The following is a 25561-nucleotide window of genomic DNA, read 5'->3' as shown; positions in this document are numbered from 1 at the left end:
TGCATCTATCAACTAGTTGTTGGAGCTCTAGATAATTACTAGAATGATAAATTGATTATTAAATATGTTGATAGTTTTCTGTCCTGTTGCTCCGGCTGGTCTGAACAGTACTAGATTCAGATGCTCCCCTTTACAAATAAAAAAACAAACACTTAGACAAATTCAGGTATCTTCTGTTTGAATGTTTATTTAAAGTTATTCCCACTTCGCACCACCTCCCTGTGTGAAAGCGTAGTCTGAAAGGAGGAGGATACAGGCCACTATAGCGCCACATCAGCACGTTTATAAAGAAGGCTACTTGTTTTGTCACAACACCTTCCCCCCCCACTGTTATGCCACTCTGTGCTGCCCTGTGATAACACACTAGCATGGTGAAGCTAGTTCCTAAAACAACCCCTGGAAAAAGACGGTCCAATAAGAGAGGGGCTGAGAATAGAGGGCAGGTGATTCCAATTAATGAATAGAAAAAGAAGCAGGCAGTTTTACTAAATTTCAGGGTCCACAGAGCGACAAAAAGTGGATGGATGATGGTGAGAGTCAATGGGAACATTTTGAAATACAAATTATCCTCTCTTGTCCCTCGATGTGACGTGCTTTGATGATGTCACTAAAGATGAACGTTGAGGCTCGTGAACCCCAATTATTCACAGCGTGGTCCTCGTCCTTCTCCAATCAATGACCCAGTTCCTCTCCTTCTTCCACACAAAATCGGAACTGAGAGAAAGACAAGATAAATCAGGGTGCATTAGTTGTTTACATAAAACTGATGGAGAGAATAGTAGGTAGTTGTTGCTCTCAAAGCATGGTTCTTACACATTTGAGTCAATGTATTTCATGACTTTCCCCCTGAATTTTGATGAGCAAATATGTTCACGGTCTTCATAGCATGGTTATTCGAGAGAGCTGGCATCACAAATGGACAATATGACTAATATTTAGGTTTATGGGGAAATAACTATGTGTACTGAACTTCGACTTTATTTCTGTGTTCCAATTTGGGATATAATGAAACGTTATAAATAAATAAAAACATTGGTGACAACAACAAAATAATCCATGACTTTGTGACATTTTCAGTTTTGTTCCAAGTATCTTTTCAGGCATGGAAATAACACATTTCAAAATACACGATCCCCGGGTTTCGCATGAACACCGTTAAAAGGCTGAACTCATTGTGCAAATGTTGAATATTTCTGCTACTTCCTAATACAATGGAGATGACTGTATTCTAGGTTGTGCTGCTAAAAACACAGCAAATGCTGCTGTAAATCTCAACAACAATGGCTCTCAGTGAAACAGTCCCCATCACTGATCCAGAGAACATGCTCTCCACAGTTTTCATAGTCCATCTATTCAATGGAAACCGGCTGCACTTTGTTGCTGTTGTGTTCCGACTCGCTCATCTTTGTGACGCAGGAATTCAGCAGGAACTTGATGAATAAAAGTTGCCCTTATTCTTCGGGTACAGAGAACAAGAGCAACTTTCGTAATATTAATTCAGAAACTAGACAAAGACTAAATGAGTTGGCAGATAACAGAAACCAGCCTTTTTTCATTCAAGAATGAGATTTAGAAGCTGTTGAAGGCGCATACTTTTGGTTACACAAAATTAAGTGGGCGTTTTTACAACATTTTTGTTGTTAAGTTTTGAAGCAGCTTTTCACAGTTTTAAGTATCACATTCTTGAACACAGGTAAATGAAAATATATATTTTTTCTAATTGACGTAATATGACCATTTAACAGTTATTAAACATGTGGACAAGACAAACCACTCACTGGAAGCTATACAATTACACACTTTGGAAATGTTTGAATAAATGTGAACTGTTTGCTGGCAATATCCAACTTTGATGGTTACCTGCGTAGGGGACTACAGATCTCCAAAGGGAATGATTTCTTCGTTGATAAAAAACTCAATGGTCTCCTCCTCCCAGTCTTCCACATTGCTGTCCAGCTCATCAGTTTCCACTCCTGTAACACAGGAATTAGTCATTAGTTTTCTTAATCCAAGTTAAAAACTGTGAAGGGAGGGAACAACATGTGAGAAAAGGGTCCCACCTCCTCTGAGCTCGAGCCGGGCCTCCTTCTGATCCAGATAGGTCTGCTGCGCTGTCTCTCTGAAGCGACGGTAGTCCTCCATCATGGACCTGCGCTTGTCCACCAGCTCCTACTCAAACACATTAAACATTCAGTTTCATAAAACAGCTTTGTCGTCTCTTGTTAATCTTCTATCTTACCTGCATTTTTATTATTGTGTAAACCACTTTGATTTACGAAATGTGCTATATGAATAATGTTGCCCTGCCTTGATGGCTCTAGTATGAAAACTTACATTTGACTACATGGTGATTTTGAGAGCATTCAAATCTCTTCATGATGGAAACATTTTAAATCCCACAATTTCATTATAATATTTGTTAACAAAGTGGTTAATAAAGCAAAGGAGAAAATACTGAAATGGCCCACATAGTGAATAAAAAAAAGGGTAGGATATTGATGTGAACAGAGTGAAACAGTTAAATAAAGGAACTAGTCGAACCTTAGAAGCCTTGGACTGACTCAGACGATCCTTCTGCTCAAAGATCTTGGAGTATTTCTTCAGATCCTTCTTGATGGTCTACAAGAGAAAGAGGGACATCCATTTTACAAGAAGCTTCCAGTCACAAATAAAAACATACGACAAACATAAAATGGAGTTTGTGTTGCACTGGTACACAGGATGTTGTGAGCCTCAGATCAGAGTTGGAATCAGGAGCCGCAGTGCAGCTCTCATACGAGGTGTCAGAAAAGTATTTTAGTCTGTCATCACTGGCTACACAAACACAGTCTATACATATATATATATTAATTTTAAATGGTACCTTGGCCTGTTCCACACCGAGCAGAGTAGTAGGTCTGGATCTCCAGAGCAGCTGGCAGAAGCGGTCCTTGCTGTTCTTCTGAAGAAGACGGCCCTGGAACGTCCACAGCCAGTATGCATTGTCCACCTAGACACACACGAAACAATATATGAATAAAGGCTCATTATTAATTCACACCCATCAACAGTGAATTCAGGTCTGGAAGGAAAGGAGCATCAAGCATCCACAGAGCGGCACGTACCTTGTGGCTCCACCAGGAGACGGAGGTGACGACATAGCGCCCGGTGGGGTCCCACTCTACGTCGGAGGCCATGTAGTGCTCTGCTATGTTCATCATGGTGCAGTCTGACGTGTCCACGAAGGTCAGAGCTCCATTCATACTGCGCGCGCAGACACAGGAACAAATAAAAGATTATACACACAGTTACACAGGAGGACAGTCACAAGTGCATATATAAAATACTGTGAGCCTCAGATCAGAGTAAGAATCAGGAGCTTAGCTCTCATACGCTGTGTCAGTTATTTATTATTTGTTTCTGTCAATCACACAAATGCAAACACACAACTTTCACTAACCTCCTGAGTCCGGCCAGCACCAAAAACTGTCCCTGGGGGCTCCAGAAGATGCTGTTGGCCTGCTGCTTGTCGTACGTCTCTGTAGACAAAAAGGACTAATTGTCACATTTGGTGGAGGTTAACTGCACATGAGACTGTGAAACATGATGTCAATAGGACATTCAGCATGTGCCCTATATACTCACTTATGAGCTCGATCTTGCCGTTGTTCTTGACATGATAGAAGGAGACGTTGATCCTGGGAGGCTCTCCGTGGAGAACAGCGAACTTGCTGCCGTTGGGTTCCCATGCAAACGCTATGATGCCCTCTGGATGGACAGAAACACAAGAAACAATTAAACACGGTTTTACAGAAAAATGTATTAGAAAACACTTCTTTAATTCTAACTGAATTACTTTCAAAGGCTATATTGGCCTAAACGTTTCTATAACAATTTTCCAAAAGCATTAAGGGACACATTGATGATTTTTTTTAATACAATAAATAAACAAAGCAACATTAGCAATTAACACAACAGTAATATTAGGTAGGATAACTAAACTCTTACCCTTCATCTCCACCACATCAACAGGAACCTGCTTCTCTCTCATGCGGAAGATTTCAAAGTTGGTGACCACGCCCTGAAAAAGATGAAATAAATGATAAAAAAAAGAATTCTCCCAACCAGTGAGGTCTCAGCTGTTTCTCCTCCTTCTCTCCGGCTGTTTACTTACCGGGGTTCCTTTAGGAGTCCTGTCCACCTTCACACACAGGTAGTCTCCGTTTCTCTGCCAGTGCAGTTTGCAGTCGACAACATTGAAGAGATTGCGGACACGGATCTCCTGGCGGGTAGGCATCTGCATCAGAGTCACCCTGGCTGGGATATCTTTGTCCTCAGGGACCCAGAACGCTATAATGTTGTCACCGGGGGACCATGAGAAGTCCCTGTAGATACACAAACACACAGATTAATATCAACATTTCTATATAGAAAGCCGTCAGTTTAAAATTAGGACAAACAAATCATAAAAAGGCATGATCAAAGACACTTACTTGATGCCGGTAATCTTGAGACTCTTCTTGTCGAGCAAGCCCATAGACTGAAAGGAGCAGAAACATGGCTTTAATGTCTCTTGCAGACTTAACATAAATAATTAAAACTGTATTTTTTTATATTAAATGTACTTACTGGAGCCTCATAGATGCTCAGTGTGTCTAGGGTCATCCTGGCAAAGAACTTTCCATCGTGGCTCCATCTGAACAAAAAACATTAGCATTATAACATATTGAAAACACTGCTCGAGAAACAAATGTGAATCCAACATTGAGGTTAAATCAATGAGGACAATGAGAGAGCCAAACTGACTTGAATATGGGCCAGTGTGCAGAGCTCTCGCAGTGGAAGCCTCTCTTCTTCTGTCCGGTCAGGATGTCCCAGATGATGATGGCCTGCGGGTCCTCCTTGGTGTCCATGAGAGGACTGAAGGTCACCACATACCTGCACACAAACACAACAACAAACATTGAGCCTCAGACGATTCAGAAATAATGCCGTCCATCTAACATTAGTCATCAATCATACTTAATAATTTAAGCAGATTCATTTAATACTTGAACCAGGACCTTCAGTATTTTGACCAAGTAACTTGTATGATTTGTTTTCTTACATTTGTTTCAATCTGTCAGATACATAATACATCACAAATTGTTTTCACCAATGTACATGTGATATTCTAATTTAGAAGACCTTAACTTAACCATATTTGACACAATTCTATAGTTTTGGAAATATTTCCAAATGTGGTGGTTTTGTTTGCATATGATGGAAGACTGGACAGTTGGCCGCCAGAGTTCCTTTCTAGTTTAAGATTCGCATTGAAACAACTTCATTAGAACAACATTCTTAATGGGTGCATCAGTTTCCATCACTCTCTCACACTTGAGGCTAACGCTTATAGACACACAGTAAAAGCACTTCATCAGGTAATGACTACCGCTAACAATGATTCAATAAGTAGTGCGAAACAGCAATATTGATTACCTCTCACATGGTGAGAAGTCGATCAGGGACACGCCCTGATGGCTGAACCTCTGGATCTGCTTGAACTTCTCGCCGCCCCACAATGCAATGCCACGTTGGTGGAAGGTGGCCAGGTACGTTCCTTTGGGAGACCAGCGCACATACGTCTCTGTCCAGCGCTGCATCGAGACACAAAAACATCATCAGTCTCCAAGCAAAGCACTACTGTTGATTTGAATTGAATAGGTTCACCGTGAATGCTGCATTTTGAAGTGGGATTAAAACGTACTGCTCTTTCTTCAGATACGATTGGCTCCTTAGCATCGTTATTGAAAATGGCAGTCCTCTCTCCAGCTTCGTAGATGACACTGTACTGGTCCCGGCAGTCCGGATCCTCAGTCCAATGGCGCATATTACCCTGAGAAGAATTACAGTTTGGAAAATTATTTTATTGATATTCACTGGAAAAATAATGTCTAACATATTTGAGGAAAAAGCTCACTTTGATTTGTCAAAAAAAAGCCTATAAAATAAATGACTTTAGAGTAGAAGAAGTGTCTGTGATAATATAAATACTCACAAAGTCTTTGAAAGGCTGCTTTTCAGGAGTTTCCCACTCATCACTGATGTTCATGTATCTAGAGGAATAAGCAAACCGATGTAATTAACACGTATATACACACACACCGTCAAATGTTCTGCAATTCTTATCACACACTGCACACTTACTTGTCAAAGTCAGTAAAGAGGTTAACCCTGAATGTATGCTGTTTGTCGAGTTTGTATCCATCTGCGTTCTTTACAGCTTCGAGGGCCTGGGTAGGACCGGTATACTCCAAGAAGATGTACCTGGGGGAGACATGGCAGGGCTCGACATTATAAATGGCCCGCTGGCCCGGAAGCACTATTTAGACACCCCGGGCCAGCATAACGTACTTTCCACTTGCCCGCTCGGGCCACTAAAAATATTGTTTAAAAAAAAATGTTTCCTGTGGTATTGGTATTTTGACTAGCAATTTTGTTAAATTGTTTCGTTTATTAACGCTACAACATAGCGTTTCGTGAGTCGCTTGTCATTGTTGGGTGAAAAGCAAACAGCTGTTTGCTGCTGAGCGCAGTTCGAGCAGGCTCCCGTGAGCGCGAGCGCGCTCCTTCAGACTATCGCGCCACCTAACCATTCGCCAAACATTTTTTAATACCGGCGGTAACCGGCCAAGCGCCGTGCAAAAAACAATCTTCAAATAAAAGAAAGTCACCGGAGGAGTTAAAGGAGAGTGACAGGGAGCATGAGAAGAAGAGGGAAAGAAAGCTTCAGCCAGCTTGATCGATGGAGTTGGCTTCAAGTGGTGCAGTGACGCGTCCTAAAACCCTTTTAGAATCTATCGATTAGATTTATGATTTTAAAAGTAGGGTAGACATGTGGAGATTATCCGGCTGAACAAAACGTGCATTTATCAAACAGGTTTGTTTTCCACAGACCTTATTTCCAGCTATTTTCCAAAACCCTGTGGAGAAATCCCATTGCTTTTTGTCGAGGGAACCAGAAGCTTACTTCCTGGTTTTAGGACGCGTCACTGCACCTCTCAATATGATGGCAATATAAACAAGGTCTTCTGTTGGCTCTGTACATCAATGCCGACAAGTAAGTGAAGAGTAGACAATATAAAAAGGTATTGGTGAAATGTCCCAGCAGTTTAGGATAATGAAGGTTCTAATCTAATCTATAGCCATTACATTTCTAACTCCTAATGACAGGAAGGCAGAAAGTGCATTATACAAATAATAATACTCATAATAATAGCAGACATTCTTTAACAATGACCACAATATCATTATTTTAATAAACCAAATATGAACAATTGAGGAAAATGAGGAAGAACTGATTGTTCAAATGTTGTAGTAATTAGTGCATAAATTACTATTGCAACAAATGTGTTAATTTTCTTCATTATTAGTCGATTTTTTTTGGATGAATGCTCCGGGCCAGTGGTTACAATGGTGGGGCCAGTGATAATACAATTCCACCGGCCCGGAGGGCCAGTGGCTTTTTACCCTTAATGTCTACCCCTGCATGGGACTGTTTAATATCCTACATTCAACAGTAAAGTAAATATATACTCCGATACCACAGTAACGGCCCGTCCACACAGCGGCGTGCGTTGAAGCTTGCCGGCGGGCGTGTCTGAAACTCGACCAACAACCAATCACATGAATCTCCCGCCCCTGACACACAAGCAGCGGTTTGATTGGCTAGAGCTTGTACTGGCATACGATTAGATTGGCTGACGCTTCTGCCGAGGCTTCAAAAGTTGAACATTGCTCAACTTTTGCAGCGAGCCACGCCAGCAAAGCTCCGTTTCCCACAATGCAGTTCGGCGAAAAGTGAGGTCACCCCATTCAAAGTGAATGGCGAAGCTTTCAACGCACGCCGCTGTGTGGACGGGCCGTAACAGCTAATCACTTACCCTTTGGTTAAGCCATCACCCTCTGGATAGAACTCTGCGGCGATCTTGCCGAACTTGGAGAAAATCTTGTGAATGACGTTCTTGAGTTTCTCCAAACGCTCCGCGCCGACCTGTGGGACGTTGTCCACCACCACCACCGAGTCTATGCCATCAGCCTCAAGGGGCTTCTCCTTCAGGATGTCCTCCATGAGCTCTGAAGAGGAGGGAAGGAAAGGGAGGGAAACAGTTAGCCACTTACTTTAGTAGTCTGTGTTAGACCGGACTATCACATATATTTTCATGCCCCAAATTCAATTGACAAAGAGACCACCGGCTACATTTTATTAGATTACAATTGAGATATTAATATTTATTGCGCTAATTGTCGGTAAAGGGTTTTCACAATATTTCACATAAAGTAGGATGAAATATTTTCCAACGGGCTTCATATTTCAAATAATAATATTTTCTTACATAACTTTTCATCTAAAATGTTGTTTATTCAACAATAGAAGTGTAAAAAAAGGGCTAGATCAAATCATTCCAAGGGAAATGCATCAGAGGGTCCCTGGTGAATTCTCTATCTTGTAAGGGGTTCTTGGCTTGAAAAATATAGAGAACAAATGTATTCAGTAAACCTCAACTCAATCATATATTTTGGAGATAAGATAATCCTTATTTATGGTGTGAGGCTTTAGTTGATGTTGCTTTTAAAAATGGTATTGCATTAGAGGAGTATGTCTAATAACAATCTACACACATGATATAAATGCGTTCGACAAAATAATAAAAACTAAATAAGTCAACACTATGCAATTCAACAGCACCAAACAAACAGATTTCAAATTAAGTTTACCAAAACCTTTCCATAAGAGTGTGAATACCAAATGAACATTATGTACTTCACATATGGAAAAGTTCGTGCAGGGCTGTTTTAATAAACGTTATTCAATATAGCTATGTTACCATAGAAGCTGACACCTGAGTGTGATGTTATTAATTTTGCTGATGTTTCATTTGTGGACCTGAGGGGCTCATATCTCATATCCACCCTGCGTCAGGATTCACTGCACTTTATCACCAGCTGCTTCATTCAAACCATACTTCAACATCGCAATACATGTCTTGGCCTTAATAACACATTCAGACAGCAGAAAGAAAATGTTTAACAATAGACTGCTTTAACCCCGTTTCAATTGCCTAAATGCCAAGGCCAGTGTCTGGTTGAGGCTTCAATAGGCGTGGATTTAATCTGAGATAACGTCGATTTACCTTAGATTATTTTAGGAATACTTTAAAGAAACACTTAAAGGATTCAATCCTCGTAATCGGACCACATTGTTTAATTAACATTAAGGTCGGGAAAGCGAAGTAAGATGCCAGCTATCTTATTAGCATATATAGCTAGTACCGTTACTACGACTCTAAGCTAACAGTTAGCAACAGGCCGGAAAGCCGGCGCGTATCCTGCCGCTGCTCACCCTCATCTTCCATATCTTCCTCATAGTCCTCCGGGTCGCTGAATGAGGGCTCCTCCTCATCATACTCCTGGTCGTCCACCATATCGACAGTATCTTGCATTTATCGGCTTACTACGAGACTGATTTCTCGTCCTTAACGGAGCAAAATCCCACAAAAAAAGAGGCTGACGGTCCTCGGCCGGTGCGGCACCATGTGCGGTTATGCGAAAAATGGACGATGTGACGGAAACGGAACTGGTTCGGAGGGTAAAGACGAGGTGCGGTGGGGAAACTGATCTGTAAAACACATGGAAGGGTGGAACGTGGCGCCTGCGCATGTAATGTATCCATCCATATGTTTATAGATTAGCAAAGAGTGCGGCTCACATTTTACTCAGGAAGAAGAGAGACGCCGGTAGATCCGAAACTATTTCCCGCGAGATGGACGTTTAGCAGAACTACAAGCGAAAACTACATTTTGTTAAGCTAGCTGTTACACTTCCACTACATAACTTTGTATCTAACTGTATTTACAGACAAGTGAATCGACGTTAGCTATGTATGCTTTATTGTAAGTATATAGCTGTAAAGTTTCAGTGCATCCTGAATGATCATTAGTTAACACACACACACGTTAGTACCATGGACAGAGAGTGTGCGTTGCTGCTGCCCGGTGTGTGTGCGGTGCTGGCGGGCTCAGGGAGCTCTCTGCCCGATGACACCAGCCTGGAGAAACTGCTGGACTGGTTCACAGGGATTACAGAGGCTGGTTAGTACTGAAATCTGTCATGATACTTATTTTTTTCCTGGTTTCCCCTCTCTCTGACACATGATGTATTAGGTCTGACTTCTCAATATGCATTCCGTGGTTTACTACTTCTAGTCTGTAGCTAAGTGTTAGTGATTGGAGACAGTGGAGAAACGTGTCCCTACTTCACAATAAGGCTGGGCAACGCGCGACTGCAACCCCGAGGGTCCAAACGTCTCTAAAAATACTCACTTGGTTGTTTTTTGTGGTACTTTCCACCTTGTTTGCGAATATGCAACGCTAAAGCACCATATAGACTATATGATATAGTATATACTCATACTCCACCATAAGACTTGAAAGCAAGATTCAAATTGCTTACCAACCCTCAAAAACATAAAGTTATTCAGTATAATATCATATTATACGCACATTATGACATTGCTGGATATAAGATGCTGGAATCATAAATGGTTTTGATTATTGCTTAGAATGTGAGTAAAACTATTGAAATTGTCAATTGATGTCTTGTCAGTTGACTTTGACAATTGAGTGAACAGCTGACTTTTTGACACAATAAGTGAGGGGGCACAAGTGTGGATGGATGGATATTAGATCTGTACATTGTCTAATGTCTACCTTTTCTCCCGATGAAGGGGGATCGCTGCTGGAGGCCTGCCCATGTCTGCTTAAATTGATATCCACTGTGGTTCACAATGCTGCTTCAGACCCCGGTGTCCTCTCCTTCGCTCTCAGACTCACCGGCCTATTGGCTGCCACTGAGGAAAGCTTCAAAACCATTCAGGTAGGGTTTATGACACCTTGTACTTTAACTAAATTATTACAAAAAAATGTCTGACTTTGGTGATGTCCCTTCTGCAGGAACACTCTGTTCTGAACGAGGTCTTCAACCTTCAGCACTGGCAGGAAGCAGGACTCTGGGAGGATCCGTGTTTAAGGATCGGCTGGATTCAGGGCTTGAGGAGCATGCTGCAGCACCCGAATGCTCTCAGCTTCTTTGTACAATCAGGTGACTCATTGACCCAATTATTATTTATCTGTTTCTTTATCTCATGCAATCTAACCCCTGGCAGAGGGAGTTTTATAAGTGTATATATGCCTGTGAAACTGAAGACAAGTTTCCAATTGAGTGAATAATAAAGAGGTCTATCCTGTTCCATTCGTTTAGGAAAAAATGGACAAAGTACAAAATCATGTGTCTTGTCACAAAATGCATCTCTGTATTTATTATGGAGATTCCACCGGTAACCTTGAAAAAAAAAGCATTTAAAAGCATTTAAAGCATGCTTTAATGCAGCAATGGCGTTATTAACAGCGCAAAGATAAAGACCAGAGTGTCCAAAAGTGTTTTTTATTTTGCCCAAGAGCTCACTATATAGTCCTTTGCATAGAACTCCCTGGTTAGCATGTAGGGGGTAGTGAATGATTACCGAACCTACCCATGTCTCCTAATGTGTGTGTATTTAGGAATAAAGACTGAGAATTTAGCCATTTCATAACTGAAATCTGTTTTCCTCACTCTCCAGAATTCATTGACCCGCTTCTACAACTCCAGACCGACACAAGTCTATTTATTGCCGCAGCTGCCAATCAGATGCTCGCCCACATACTGCTCTTCTTTCAACCAGTCCCGCCTGCAGGATGTAAAGGCGTGGATAAAAAAGAAAAAGGTGATGGGATGACGCCAAGCAGCGCAGACTATACTGCTGTTGTAAAGTCGATCTCTGGGTACCTCCAGGAGTCTCTGGTTCCCAAAGAAAGCAAAAATGTCCGTCAGAGTCTGCAGACCCTCAAACTGCTGGCCCTGCTCCTGGCCCAGGCCGGACCTCCTCTGCGGGACAAGCTGCTGCAGACAGTCGGAGACTCCCTGGAGGAACTGGTGACAGCCGGCAGCAGTGAGCTCACACTGCCTCTGATGGACGTCATTCTGTCTGCATGCAGGTAGAAGGGATTTATAATATGGACGAAAACACAGTGCTTTTTTCAGACTAAAAGCAAAGCAAATACATGAATGAGTTAATTGTCAATGTTCATGTGTGTCTCCAGCAGCTCCGGCACTGATGAACGTATCACCCGTCTTCTATCGTCCATGTTAAACATTAACAAACCCGCTGACCTCATACATGCTGCAGCTGCTTTTCTTCGCAGAGGTCACCAGTAAGCATCTGTTCAGAGCACGACCTCACACTCTCATATAGGATGTGACTTCACCGTCACCCGTACAAGCTCGGTTTGTTTTCTGACATCAAGTAATCTATGCGTAACAGGATGTATTTACCCATGGATGCTGATTTCTTCTTTTACCCAGTGATACTGTCCACACAGCCCGGGCCGTGAGAATACTACTGCTCCCCCTCGACATTATGACTGGTCAGACTCTACTGGGCACAATAAGCACTGGTAAAACACGCAGATATACACAGTGAAAAACAATGAAAAAATACACAATCTGTTATTTTATGTATATCGTGACTGAGTGTATCCTTAATGTATTTTTTGTAAGTCAGGATATGATAATTTGGTGATTCTGGGCTTGAAAATATGACTATTGCTAAATCTAATGGCTAAGTTTAAATTTGATTTCATTCACCAAAGGCATAAAACATGGCATATGGTAGCGTCTCTGGTGTGATCCAACCAATGTGAAAAGCAATTTGGTTCGTTGACTAAAAACCCTATCATATTTTTGTAGGGATTAGGTTTTTTTTCCTCAGAAATGTTCACTAAACTCGGAAATAATTTAAATGTTTTACCTTCAATGGCCATTACACAGTCATACATCTTTCTTTCTAATTATATTTTGTTTTTTGCAGCAGACGAGCATCAGTTTTCAGTGGTGGAACAACTAAAGAGCAAATCCTCCTGCATCTCTATGATCTGTGTCTGCCTGAGCAACACACCACAGATCACACTCACGGTGAGGCTGTGAGGACGACAGAGAACAGGGGAGAGGAGACTGTCTTTTTTACGTGTAGCTGACTTATTTCCCTTTCTCTCTTTCTCTTTACCTCAGCCTCCTGACGTCCTACCCTGTCTTCCAGTTTCAATTGTCACTGCAGTTCTGTCCTTGTTAAAGATCTGCAGTGGCAACTCACCCTCCTCTTCCACTGGTTGCAGTGAGGTTAGCAGGAATGTAATCGGCAGTGGCAAAGTTCAGAAATGTGCTCTCGAGGCTCTGACGAGCCTCACCAGCAGCCCAGGTAACACTGTTTTTATGTGAGATTGCCTATATAGAAACAATGCTCTCTTTCTTTATTGAATATTCTGAAACTAAATGTGATATTGTCATACACTGACAAAAACAAATGCTACAATACATTAGGATAAATGTTTGTCCCTTCATAACTAAAGTGTTTTTCAGGATGAAATTGCATTTATTCTCCATCCTGTGTATTTCAGGGGCGAAAGAGAGGATCAGCGAAGTGTTCACTGTTCTGATTCAATATTTGGAAAACCCTGATTCTGACCCCACTGTAAGTTGTGTGTTTCTATTTGCACTCTTGAATATAACTCATTTTATTTTGTCTCCAACCTTCTTCTACTGGGGAGCCGTGACTTTGAAGGCGACACCATCACTCACTGACTGTTTTTATTTCTTTGCCTCCCTTTTTACTATTTGATGTAAAATCAATCAAATTCTTTCAATTCAAGTACTGTGTCTGTGTTTTTTAGGTACTCCACAAGTCCTACCAGGCCTTATTAAAGTGGACGAGTGTGTGCACGGACTTCTCCTTTATAACAGACCAGCTCAGACACGGTAAAGGTCACCATAAAAACTCTCCTGTGTGATGCATCCACACACAGAATACACTCTACTGTTGCTGTGGCAGTATAATATGTCTCTGAAATTAAATGTATGTATATATGGATACTTTCAGATCTGGTGGAGGTAGTGAAGAAGCGTGTGTGTGACATGCGTTGGGAGGTGAAGGACTCGACGGTGGAGTTTCTGGGACACCTGGCAGGCGTGTGTGACTCCATTAAAGCAGCAGCAGAGGAGTGTGACGCATCTGAGGCTCTGCTGGGCGGCTGCTCTACCACTCCCCTGCTGAGGGAGGCGCTGCAGGACTCAGAGAGTTACGTCAGGGCCAGCGCCATCTCTGCACTGGCAAAGACTCTTACACACCGCTGGCAGCAGGGGGCGACACTCACTGAGGAGGAGGTAGGAAGAAATAGTTTTAGCTTCAGTCTAAAAACAGTTGGAACAAAGTCTAAGAACTTTCTGTGTTGAAATAAACCATAAGTCCCTCTGTGAGACTGACCGTTGAGCGGCCCAGACCAAGCAAGGAGGCAGAGGCAGAACGTCCAAAAATATAACCCGACGTGGGCATTTATTAAAATCATGTGCACAAAGTTCACAGCCTCAATCCTGCTGTTCTCCTTGCACACATCCTGCAGCCACAAGGATCTCACACACATCCAGTTACAAGGAAACAGCACCTAAATACACACTAGTGATGGGAATTCCGGCTCTTCTTGGTGAGCCGGATAATTTGGCTCGGCTCACCAAGAAGAGCCGGCTCTTTCGGCTCCCAAACGGCTCTTCAGTTTACCACATATTATACCTTTTAATTAAATAAAATGTAGCCCTGTTTTGACTAATGATTTATATGTGTACACACATATATCACTTAAATTATTCAATACATCCTTTGTACTGAAGTATTCAAAAGTAAAAATGACATGTTTAATATAAATGATTTGCTGTGGCCAAATGTTTTCATTGCATTTACAGACCCGTGTAACTCTCTGATACCACCCAATGAATGCACTGACTTGCTTGTCGAACCACGCTACACAAAACAGATAGCAACACCTATACAAACTATTTAAAAAAAGGGGCTACTGTATCGACATTTTAAAATTATATTTAAAGAAAAGGCCCTGACAAAACAGCAGGGCTCTATTTCAGTAACTATTAGCTATAGAAAAAAAGACAGCAACAGCTGACATCAAATCTTTGCTGAGCCTAAGGATAATCATAAATAAATAACATAGTGAAAATAAACATATTGCAATGCTCAAAACAGCAGCATCCAACCGTCTCTAATCCTTGGATATTACATGTCACCTGCATGCATGCACGGAGCAGCTGTAGCGCGGAGATCATCATCATCATTCTGTCTTGTATTACTTAAAGTGGACCTATCATGCTATATTTGAACAATATATTGTAGGGCCATATCTATATAAAGTATATATATGATTCTGTGAGCTCCAGCTGACCACGCCCCCCTGCAGGAGAGGGGAGCGTGCTCTGAGGTCAGCTGCTGGGCTGTCAGAAGAGGGGGAGAAAAAGAGATCTCCCGTCCTCCGTGTTTTATTCTTATAGAAGTAAGAAGAGAAGTAATGGGGCAGAAACCCTCCTTTTTACGCAGCGGTCCAGACATAGACATCAAACGGCGACACATATTCAGTTGCCAGTTACTTTGGCATTAGGGCAGGGATATCTAGATACTTTCCAAGGTTTGACATCATGAATTGTGCTACTTTTAAAGCAAGCAACGATGTTTTCAAATCTGTAATCAAAAAGCTCCTCAAAAACACTCTCGAAGCAGTTCCTGCCGTTGCTACGTTAGTTCAAACAGTAACAACGGACTATTTTTCTTAGCGGATGCATGTCAATTTAAATCAATACAACTCAATAAATCAATAAAATCATTTTCTAAATCCATAAAAGCATTTAATTAATATTGGGAGTCATGTCGTTAATTTGTTGAGAATGTGGCCATGTAATAAGCGGGATAATGTACACATTGCATAATGTGCCTTCATGCCGATCTAGATCCCTCCGCAAAAAAAAAAAACCGGCTCGTTCGCGGGCGCGAGCTGGCTCCCGTCGTTCACTTAAAAGAGCCGGCTCTTTGAGCCGGCTCGTTCGCGACCGACACATCACTAATACACACATACTAACAAGACACAGGTGAGGGGGGAGGAGACAACACAGGACACCAGGTGCACACAATCATCAGCCACAGACATCAACATATTATTTGCACCCTGATTACTCTCAACCGCTGTCATCCTTACACCAGCATAACTACTCTCGGCGCTCTCGCAAACTCCCCTATCTTTTCAGGCGGAGCCGAGGACCCGACCAGCACCTGCCAGACGACATTCCAATAAATACGGTTTAATCAGTTAAAAAATACTACCTCAATAATTAGTACAAATTATGTGCAAATATGTAATGTCAACTGTACTGTGCAATCACGCTAATAAAGTGCAATATTACCCGGCCTGAAGCCATCAGTCCATAGTGACAAAGTTACCTTCGTCACACCCTCTATCAGCGGGGTCCGATTCCTAATGATTGGTATAAAATGTTATTTGCAGCTAATTCTAGACCCATGTTAGATATATGTTGAGTTGTGTGCTTACATTATCCCAAATGTATCCAATCATTTTCCAACCTAGAGGAATCTGTCATTGTAATACATTTAAATGGTCCATTTCATTTGGCTGCCTGTCATGGTGGTGTATTCCTCATGTGTGTGCGCAAGTCTTTTAGTTGTTTGCCAGAAGCTGTCATAAATGGACTTTATCCACTTTTGAGACAAATATTTACAATAGACTTTTTAGACCTTGATCATTTTGTAAGTATTTACTTTAACTGGACGAAATATTTTAATCAGAGATAATACTATGAACAACTATAGATGATAACAAAGTGGACACCACAACATTTAGACCTTAAAAACATATATTTTCTTGACTTGGGTCTAAAAGGTTTGTCTGTATTCCTGTCTGCATTCTGTAAAGTGTATTTACACTCGTAACCATGCTTAACTGGGTTCATTTACATGGTATCTTTATACCTAAAAATATAGGCACAATGTTTTAAGAAGTTTGACTTTTATTGGAACTCTTTTCTGTCCTTCCAGCCTGAAATAGTGAGCCGGTTGCTTGAAATCCTCTCCCAGGACTCAGAGGGATTCCCCAGGAGGGCTGTAGTACAATACTTCATCTCATGGTACTCTTCACACTCTCCTCCATCTTCCTCCTCCTCCTCCTCCTCCTCCTCTCTCCTGATGCAGAGTGTGCGCTCCGTCCTCTCACAAGGCAGGGCCGATCTGGACTGGGAGGTCAAAGTTCACACGCTGGTGCTGGCTGAGCTTCTGTTGGACGAAGCCTTTTCAGGTCACCCAGGTTACAAAAAGGGCTCAGACTCCCACCATGCCTCGCCACACGCTTATAGTGTAGTTTCTGAGTCAGATTTGGCCGTTGTGGTGGAGCAGGGAGTCGTCTCAGTGCTGTTGAGTGGGCTGGTTGACTGCGATAGACCTGTAGCTCTGAAGGCCTGTCGCCTGCTGATAACACTCAGAGAGACAGTCTGTCCTCTATCGCTAGGGGCACTGGATGCATCGGCTGCCATGGCAACAGTATCCTGTGAACTGCCAGGCTGTGGCTGGGGGCGAGAGATTATAAAGATCCTGAAGATGAAGAAGAGCGATCAGGCCAAAGAGGAGGACATCGCTGATCAGAGAGGTCTCAACGGAGCAGAGGAGGGAGGTGACAGTGTGAGTGTGTGTGAGGCATTGAGGTCTCTGGGATTGGACGAGAGGATGGAAGTCCTGACTCAAAGCAGCGACCACATCCACAACTCCCCCCTCTCTCTGCTGCAGGACATACTGACGGCCAGTGCCACTCACACAAAACCAGGGGAAGAGGTCATAGTAGACTGCTACTAACACACACACACACACACACACACACACACACACACACACACACACACACACACACACACACACACACAGCCTTAAGTTGTTTTGTTATCAATTATGAACTACACAATAGTTTGGATTGTTTAAGGTGGGGTTTTAGGATCTGCAGTCGATAGATGGTGATTAGCACACCCTGGTACTGTTTATTGTATTACTCACCTATAAAGATCAATAGCAGTGACTTAGGTTGGTTTGGAATCACACAGGTCACACAGTAACACAAACTAACTAATCATCCCCTGCGTTGTGCAGAGTCAAATGACCATTTGTGTCAAAGTAGTCTTGGGGCTTTGAAGAGAGCTTAGATAACATCTTCAGGTCTCCTCATGAAATAACTGTCTGGCAGCAAGGTAATGGGATGAAACTAATCCAAACATAGCGTGCACTTCAACTGATTCGTTTTCTAGGTGGTTAAAATCAGTTTTGCTTTTGCCCCAGTCCACAACAGTAAATTGCTTTGCCGACCATCACCTACTAAAACCCCAATCCAGAGATTCCCCTCAAACTCAGGGTACATTTGTCAGTGATGATATTGTGATATGTTGGTTTCATTAGAAAAATAGTAATTTCCCTTATTTTAATTACTGTATTGTTACATGTATCCTGTTTCTATAGTGATGTGAGGCTGAGCAATTTCAATGTGTCAACATTTTCACGTTTGGGAATTCCACAAACAATTGCAATGACCAATATATCATTTTGATTCAATAAAAAACAGCATATATTCAAATTTTTTTCTTCTCATTATACATTTTACAGATTTGTTTATTGAATGTTCACACAATATTTTGATCAGCAGTTCAGGTTTGAGATTTTGTCCAGACGGGTAAATAAAAGAAAATTAAGCTACCTACCATTATATAGACTTGCTAAAATGACTCCCACATGCTGCAACTATAGAGTGATTGACACATTGGCATCCATATTAATAATCAAGTTATATTATATGTATCATTATGAAATGTAATATATATTGTTTTTGGAATATAAAATATCAGAAAATATGTCTTACAGTCTTACAAAGTAAAGGTGATTTCACACGTTTTGTTTTGTCAGTCCGGAAGCCCTAACATATCTAGTTGTGTATAAACAACCTAGAAAAGCAGCAAATCTCAATATGAGTGGGTTAAAAAAAAGACACTTTTGGCATGACATTTATTTTAAATGTATACTCCATTATTATCAATTGATGATTACTTTTACTGTTGGTTAACCAATTAAAAAAATGTGAGCAATCATTACAGATCAGGGGCGGTTCTAGGGGGGGGGGGGGCAGTGCCCCCCTAACACTGACCTGTGGCCCCCCTAACAATGAAAAGTATTTTTTTTTTTTTAATGTATATTTATTGCCACTGTTGCAGATCTAATTGATACATCATTGACCCCTTCTCACTTCACAGGCTTCAGTTTTCCTCATGTCAGCTGATAATTAAAATTATGTGTGAATCAGCTGGAAGCGCTCGGTTAACCTTTGCAAAGACTTGTTATAATCATAAACACTGGAGGTCATTGCTGTTTCTTTCAGGTTATTTTCATCCTCCCCCACTCTCTTGTCTTCCTCCCACTATCCCTGATTTCCCTCGTGGAGATGCTTCATTAAAGCCCCAGAGTTTAAAAGAAAGACATAAGAGATGGAGATGTAGAGGACAGTCTCCACCTCCACGTGTTCATCATCTCCATCTCCGTCACATGGAGGAAGAGCGGCACACACGCGCAGAGAAAACTCTCCTCATTAACTAATGAACAGCGCTGCACACACTCACACACACACACTGGTGATCTCTTGCTATATTTGGAGTGCTGCTGTGCTCTAATCGCACAGCTGTATTCTCTCTCTTCATTCATGAAGTGAAACTATTTTCGTTGCCGACTCCTCTCTTCAGGATGGAGGCGGTGGCTCTTTTCTCTTTCGAAGCTTCGGAAGCAGACGAGATCAGTTTCCAGAAAGGGGACATTATCAAGGTAAGTGTGTGTGTGTGTGTGTGTAAATGCTTACTTTGATGCATTCGGAGTCTTTGAAAGTTACCAAAGCGTTGCTAGTTCATAAAGTAAGAATAATAATTGTGCATGTGTGTTATAGGTGACAGAAATGGAGGATGATTCTAGCTGGGTCACAGCAGAGATCAAGGGGAAGCGTGGCTACGTGCCAGAGAACTACATTTCCCTTCTTCCTTATCCGTAAAAAACAACATTGTCCCTATATTTGAAACAATTTAGAGTAGAACACTTGCTTTATGTACTTGCAAACATTTTGTTATACATCTTATGATGAATTGGAAATGGGGGACCAATATACAAGCTGTTAATAAACTTTTCAATCAATCAATCAATCAATCTTTTAAATACCATCTTCAGTGGTTCCCAAACTTTTCTTCTACTTGAACCACTTGAAATGTTGCACTGTACATTTGTGATTCCTCACTACAGGTTATGCCCTTTGTGTTTGACCAAATAGTGATTTATCCTCCTCAGACTGCTTAATTTGACTACGTTTTCAAGGCCAAAAGAGGTGAAAGTCTTAAGTATTTCAGAAGTTGGGAACCACTGATATACATATGAGTATATTGTTCATTCAAATTCTACTGCTTATTCCAGTCTAAATATAATAATGACTTCATTGTTATATAAAAGTCCAAGAGCAGAGTATAATTAACACCCCTGTGTGTGTGTGTGTGTGTGTGTGTGTGTGTGTGTGTGTGTGTGTGTGTGTGTGTGTGTGTGTGTGTGTGTGTATAGGTGGTTTGTAGGACGGGTGTCAAGACTGGAGGCCGAAAAGCGTCTCCGCTGGCAGGACACCGGAGTGTTCCTGGTGAGGGAGAGTGAATCAGCTCCTGGAGAGTTTTCTGTTTCTGTTAGGTCAGTGAATGCACCACACACACACACATACGCACACAAGATACAAATCTGACAAATGTCATGCTGACGTAATGTTCCTCTGTTGTCTGTTCCCATTGTGATGTTAATGGGATCCAAAATGTTTGTGTGCAGTGCTGCAGCAGTTATATTTGCATGTGTTGAATCTGCTGTACCGCTGTAATTTCCCATTAAACCCACCAGAGAGCCTCAGGGCCTGATCTCTAAAAGACACTTTAACATCTCCCTGAAGGAATATACTTTAGGAGTGTTGCATAAAACATGCAGGTGGCAGCATCTTAGATCACCAAATGCAATAGTCTTAAATTATTCGTGCAGTTGGATGCTTGTTTTCCATCACACTGAGCACGTTAGCAAGTTACAGGATCCACGTGTCTCTGAGTGTGTGTTGGGACTGGTGGAGGGGAGAGTGAGACTATTTAAAATGTAGTACGCACACCCATTGCCACTAAAAATAGAACTGTGTGTGTGTGTGTGTGTGTGTGTGTGTGTGTGTGTGTGTGTGTGTGTGTGTGTGTGTGTGTGTGTGTGTGTGTGTGTGTGTGTGTGTGTGTGTGTGTGTGTGTGTGTGTGTGTGTGTGTGTGTGTGTGTGTGTGTGTGTGTGTGTGTGTAAGGAGCTGTAATTTGGGTCAGCAAAGTGACGTGGGACACATTTAATCATTGAGGATGAATTCAATGTGTTCAATAATCGGGGCATTGTATAACACCACTCATTCTTTCATTAAACACAGGTACATTATGCAATTGACACATGCCATAAGCATGTTTTAAAGTACATACTCTGCACATATTATTGCCTTAAGGCACAACATCTGCCTGACTGCAAGGGCAGAGAGATAAGAGGTTTGTTTTACTTATGCACACAAGCTGAAACACAACCACAGAGCGTAGTGCTTGGAGTGATCCACAGAGGGGGGTACAGTTCAGGTTGAGTTCAAAAGAGTCACGAGACAGGTTTTTAAATGTTAAACAGCAGATTAAAGAGGATTCTTTCACTTTTCTCATGTCTGCAGAGTTAGATGAGTTTAGATGACATCATGACAAATTACGTGAACTGACCATCCTCTACAGATTTGTATTCTTTTTATCATATAGGTCACAGTTATCTTATCTCCAAATTAAAAACTATTTATTTTCTCTAAACTAAGTGTGTTTATAGTTTATAGTGTGTTATAAAACAGTTGGTCGCGATTTCTATGAGGTTGTTAGACTATAATGCATTACAAACATACTTATAATGCATTAGAATCTGCTTATGGCGCTGTTTAATTATAATTACAAGCACTTTGATAAATATTCATGATTATTACAATAGTAATAACAAATTATAAAGACTTGAATCATACATTTAAATCACAAGGATCATAATTTACTATAATTCTCATTAGTTTAATGTACTATAATAATGTAATAATGTGTTATAGTCATACAAAAATAGTCACTGTTATAATGCATTATAATAAGTTACTTTTAGAATGAACTGTTTGCAAAGCGAAAGTATAATTTTACAATGTTTTGAGTGTTCATGCATACATTATTATTTTCTTTACAAACAATGACCATTTAAGAGTAACTCTATCACATTATAATGCATTAAATAGAGAGTATGACTCATATGTTTATGTTGCATTATACAGGTGGAAGTCACAGTGCTACCAAACAGTCTGTGTACATACTGCAAGAAACATTTCTAAGTGTGCCTTTTATGGACAGAGGAGATCGAGCAGCTGATAACAGCTATTGTAATTTAATTATTAATGGTACTGCATGCTGAAATAGCTCCAGAAGCACACCTCGGGCAATTCAAAGTCTGAAACTAGTTTACCCCTATTTATAAAATGTAGGAGGCAACTGGGACAGAAACTAAGGAGAATATGCAGACTCTGTACAGGAAGGACACCACTGTGCTGCGTAAAATATTAACTATAACACTACAAAATCCCCAAAACCTTTTTTTTCCTCAGCTGACAATTCTCATCAAACAAATCCTGGTATTAGCGTCCGCCTCCTTTCAGAGTCATTACATGATTATCTTCAGGTGTGTAAGGGAGGATCAAGCTTAAAAACATGTAGGCATTGAACAATAGACTGAAACCTTTGAAGTACTGCAATAGTACACACTGTTTTGTTGAAATGCTAATATACTTCAGTCTTTAAATAACTACACAAACCAAATGACACAAAGGCAATTACTCACAAGAAAACATAAAAGAGTTTTCTTTGTGGAATATACTATTGTGTTCTTTTCTTTCAATATGAGATACCAATACAATACAAATATGTAGCATAGCCGATATACAATGATGTATTTGGTAGGGTATTTTACTAGCCCCGGAGTCTTTATTAGGGTTGCATTTAAAATAAGTGTTTCTGCAGATAATTTGTATTGATACATTGATTGTGTTCTATATATATATATATATCTGGACTTTTATTAATAGATTCAAATTTGAGGAGCTGGAACCAGCATACATTTGAAAATGACAAGCAATTAATTGATGAAAATACTTAATAATTATAATTTAGTGTTCAGTTCAGCTCTTATCTATTATTCCTATTTCTTTCATTAGTGCTTACAAACTACCGCAGGATTTTCAAACAGTTCCGTTCAGGTTGCACATGTATTCACTTGTGTGTGTGTTGACATTTGAGATTTATAGTCTGAGAGAAAACCTCCTGTGATAGATAGAGATACACCCAGATGATTGTGGACTCATTTCCCAAACTGACAGAGGTATGCACATCACCTCTGCATGCATTTCTTAACAAAAGGAGCCGGTAGAGGAATGAAGAACAACACAGCTCTCATCTTCACAGTGGTTTTGAAGCATAAAGCATACCTACCTTGCCTTTAATTCCTTTACCTCTCTCACCACTCTTATTTTGCAGCTATGGTGAGAGGGTGGAGCATTTCCGGGTGCTGGAGGGGGGCGGTCAGTACTGTATCTGGGACGAGACGTTCTGCTCCCTGAACCGCCTGGTGGACTACTACAGAACTCACAGCATCGCGGCGGAGAAACTGGTCTTTCTGAGAGACGCTGCTGCATCCCCTCACCTGCTGCCCCATCCTGGACGTAACCCCTACCCCAACCCTTATAAAACCACCTCTCAGGAGTCCCTCCTCTCAGCTAACCTCTACTCTCACCCCCCTCACCATGAAAGAGAGCCCTCCCAGCGTCTGCACGAACCAGTTGTGGGGGTATGATGACGAATCATGAAGCATTGTTTCTCTTGGTAATCAGCTTCAGTTTCCTGTTTGTCTGATGTCTTTGCTCTGTCTTTGTGTAGAAACCCCGTCTGGCTCATGCCCTCTGTGACTACACCCCCCCTCACACCGCCCATCTCCACTTCCTGCGTGGTGACGTCATCGACCTGCTAGACTGCTCGAGCTCTCTGGCCTGGAGGGGGCGCTGTCGAGGCCGAGTAGGAATCTTCCCGCCAGAATACGTTCGGCCGCTGTACCACTGACACCATATCAAACTGTCGCTGAGACTCCTCTGTCAGGCTGTAGTGACTTACCTTTCTTATGCAACTAGTGATTAAACAATTAGTCCAATATGTAATTAGTCCCATAGCCACGGAATGAATTCACGCAAATGTTCAGTATTGATTGACAGCCTTTTCTCATTAGCAAGTTGTCAAATACACCAGCTTGATTAGTGGGCCTACACAGGGCCGTCCCTTCCTACAGGCCGATCACGCAGACTGCGTGGGGCCTCACCTTGCGGAGGGAGCCTCAACTGAGCCGAAAATGCGGCGCACCTATACTGTATGCGCTTATGCGGCGCAATTAGTGTGGCACGGCACGGTTTTCGAGGCTCCACTAGCCCACCGACGCTCGCGAAACAGAGGGCCTCATCATATATCTTTGCGTGGGGCCTCATGTTGGCCAGGGACGACCTTGGGCCTACACTTCAAACTACAACTCTCTACATGGCTGTAATTATGGTGGGAGAAAAGAAGGGAGTTAGAGAGGGGTCTGGGTGAATGGATAAGTCATAAGATTAGTGTGATAAGTCATAAGATTGGTGTTCGTGTCCCATATGAAACCAGGAGTCTATGTTGACTTGTTTGAGTTACATTGCACATGTTAAATAGACACTGTATGCGTAACAAGCTGAAACTGACACTTGCTAAACTGATGCTAAGGGGGTAAGTTGACAGCTTTAGTTTGAAGTTTAGGACCACTGACCAAGCTGCAGTATTTGGCAAGTTGGGAGTAAAAATATGTGGTGATTGAATAGTCTGAAAGTGTTTTTTCTCAGTCAGCTCTGGGGAAAGCAGTGTTTTCTCCAAGGTTGGTGAAGTTTTTCCAACTGCAAGCATTTTACACCAAAGTCTGTTCAGAGGTCTTGGGAGACTCTGCTGCATAAACCGTTTTCTAAAGCCTTTTGAAGCTCCACAGAGCTCTGCAAAATCTTGTAAAATTGCCTCAAGTGAGTTCACTGGAGTTTACTGCATTAACTGGGGCTGACTTTTTTATACTATTGATTGAATACCTTTGGATTTGGACAGTATTTCTTACACAAAAGGCAATTTACAGATGTTACTTCAGTGGGTTTCATATTTTACTAATATCTGGCTAATCAGTAAATAAAAAAAACTATTCATATTCATAGATAGGAAATATCATTTTTGCGGCTCTAGAGTGAAACTTTACAACTCGTCCTCTGAGCCCCGATCTCCTCCTTTCACCAATAGCTTGTATTAAAATGATTATTTAAAAGTGAAATGTAACTCTATGTTTGCTTTGTTTACCGTCATGTCTTTCCCTCTAACCTCCTTCATAGTGAATGTAAGTCAACTGTACAGTAGCCAAATAAAGAGTGTTATTATCTGATTATAAA

At 41.4% G+C, this 25561-nt stretch overlaps 3 protein-coding genes and 1 non-coding gene across 7 annotated transcripts; 2 read left to right on the top strand and 2 right to left on the bottom strand.

The window, feature by feature from the left end:
- Positions 1-161: 161 nt before the first annotated feature.
- On the bottom strand, positions 162-9655 carry eif3ba (eukaryotic translation initiation factor 3, subunit Ba). The gene is made up of 19 exons (XM_034231351.1): positions 9365-9655; positions 7905-8097; positions 6169-6288; positions 6020-6077; positions 5729-5857; positions 5461-5618; positions 4786-4917; positions 4609-4675; positions 4473-4519; positions 4154-4364; positions 3988-4060; positions 3625-3747; positions 3440-3518; positions 3105-3243; positions 2864-2989; positions 2542-2619; positions 2061-2169; positions 1861-1973; positions 162-714 (listed from the first exon to the last, which is right to left on the bottom strand). The coding sequence occupies exons 1-18, from the start codon at positions 9462-9464 to the stop codon at positions 1873-1875; spliced, it is 2043 nt and encodes a 680-aa protein (XP_034087242.1). The 5' UTR covers positions 9465-9655; the 3' UTR covers positions 162-714; positions 1861-1872.
- Positions 2729-2816, bottom strand: LOC117556258. Its single transcript, XR_004570519.1, has one exon. It is a non-coding gene; the product is annotated as a small nucleolar RNA SNORD60 (small nucleolar RNA).
- On the top strand, positions 9562-18566 carry brat1 (BRCA1-associated ATM activator 1). Of its 4 annotated transcripts, none has more exons than XM_034231350.1 (12): positions 9562-10112; positions 10748-10896; positions 10974-11121; positions 11639-12053; positions 12162-12269; positions 12421-12512; positions 12929-13029; positions 13126-13312; positions 13512-13585; positions 13785-13869; positions 13991-14274; positions 16997-18566. In XM_034231350.1, the coding sequence occupies exons 1-12, from the start codon at positions 9986-9988 to the stop codon at positions 17801-17803; spliced, it is 2577 nt and encodes an 858-aa protein (XP_034087241.1). In that variant the 5' UTR covers positions 9562-9985; the 3' UTR covers positions 17804-18566. The 4 variants fall into 4 exon arrangements, with proteins under 4 accessions (XP_034087241.1, XP_034087239.1, XP_034087240.1 ...); XM_034231348.1 differs by having other exon boundaries at positions 12926-13029; XM_034231349.1 differs by having other exon boundaries at positions 12159-12269.
- Positions 18567-19686: 1120 nt separating this feature from the next.
- On the top strand, positions 19687-25535 carry LOC117556201 (GRB2-related adapter protein-like). Its single transcript, XM_034231484.1, has 5 exons — positions 19687-19801; positions 19920-20017; positions 20576-20695; positions 23604-23913; positions 24003-25535. Exons 1-5 carry the CDS (start codon positions 19724-19726, stop codon positions 24180-24182), a joined length of 786 nt encoding a protein of 261 aa, XP_034087375.1. The 5' UTR covers positions 19687-19723; the 3' UTR covers positions 24183-25535.
- Positions 25536-25561: the final 26 nt, after the last annotated feature.

Source organism: Gymnodraco acuticeps, unplaced genomic scaffold (genome assembly GCF_902827175.1).
Source record: "Gymnodraco acuticeps unplaced genomic scaffold, fGymAcu1.1, whole genome shotgun sequence".
NCBI classification, from domain to species: domain Eukaryota; kingdom Metazoa; phylum Chordata; class Actinopteri; order Perciformes; family Bathydraconidae; genus Gymnodraco; species Gymnodraco acuticeps.
This window is presented reverse-complemented; position numbering and strand designations above follow the sequence as displayed.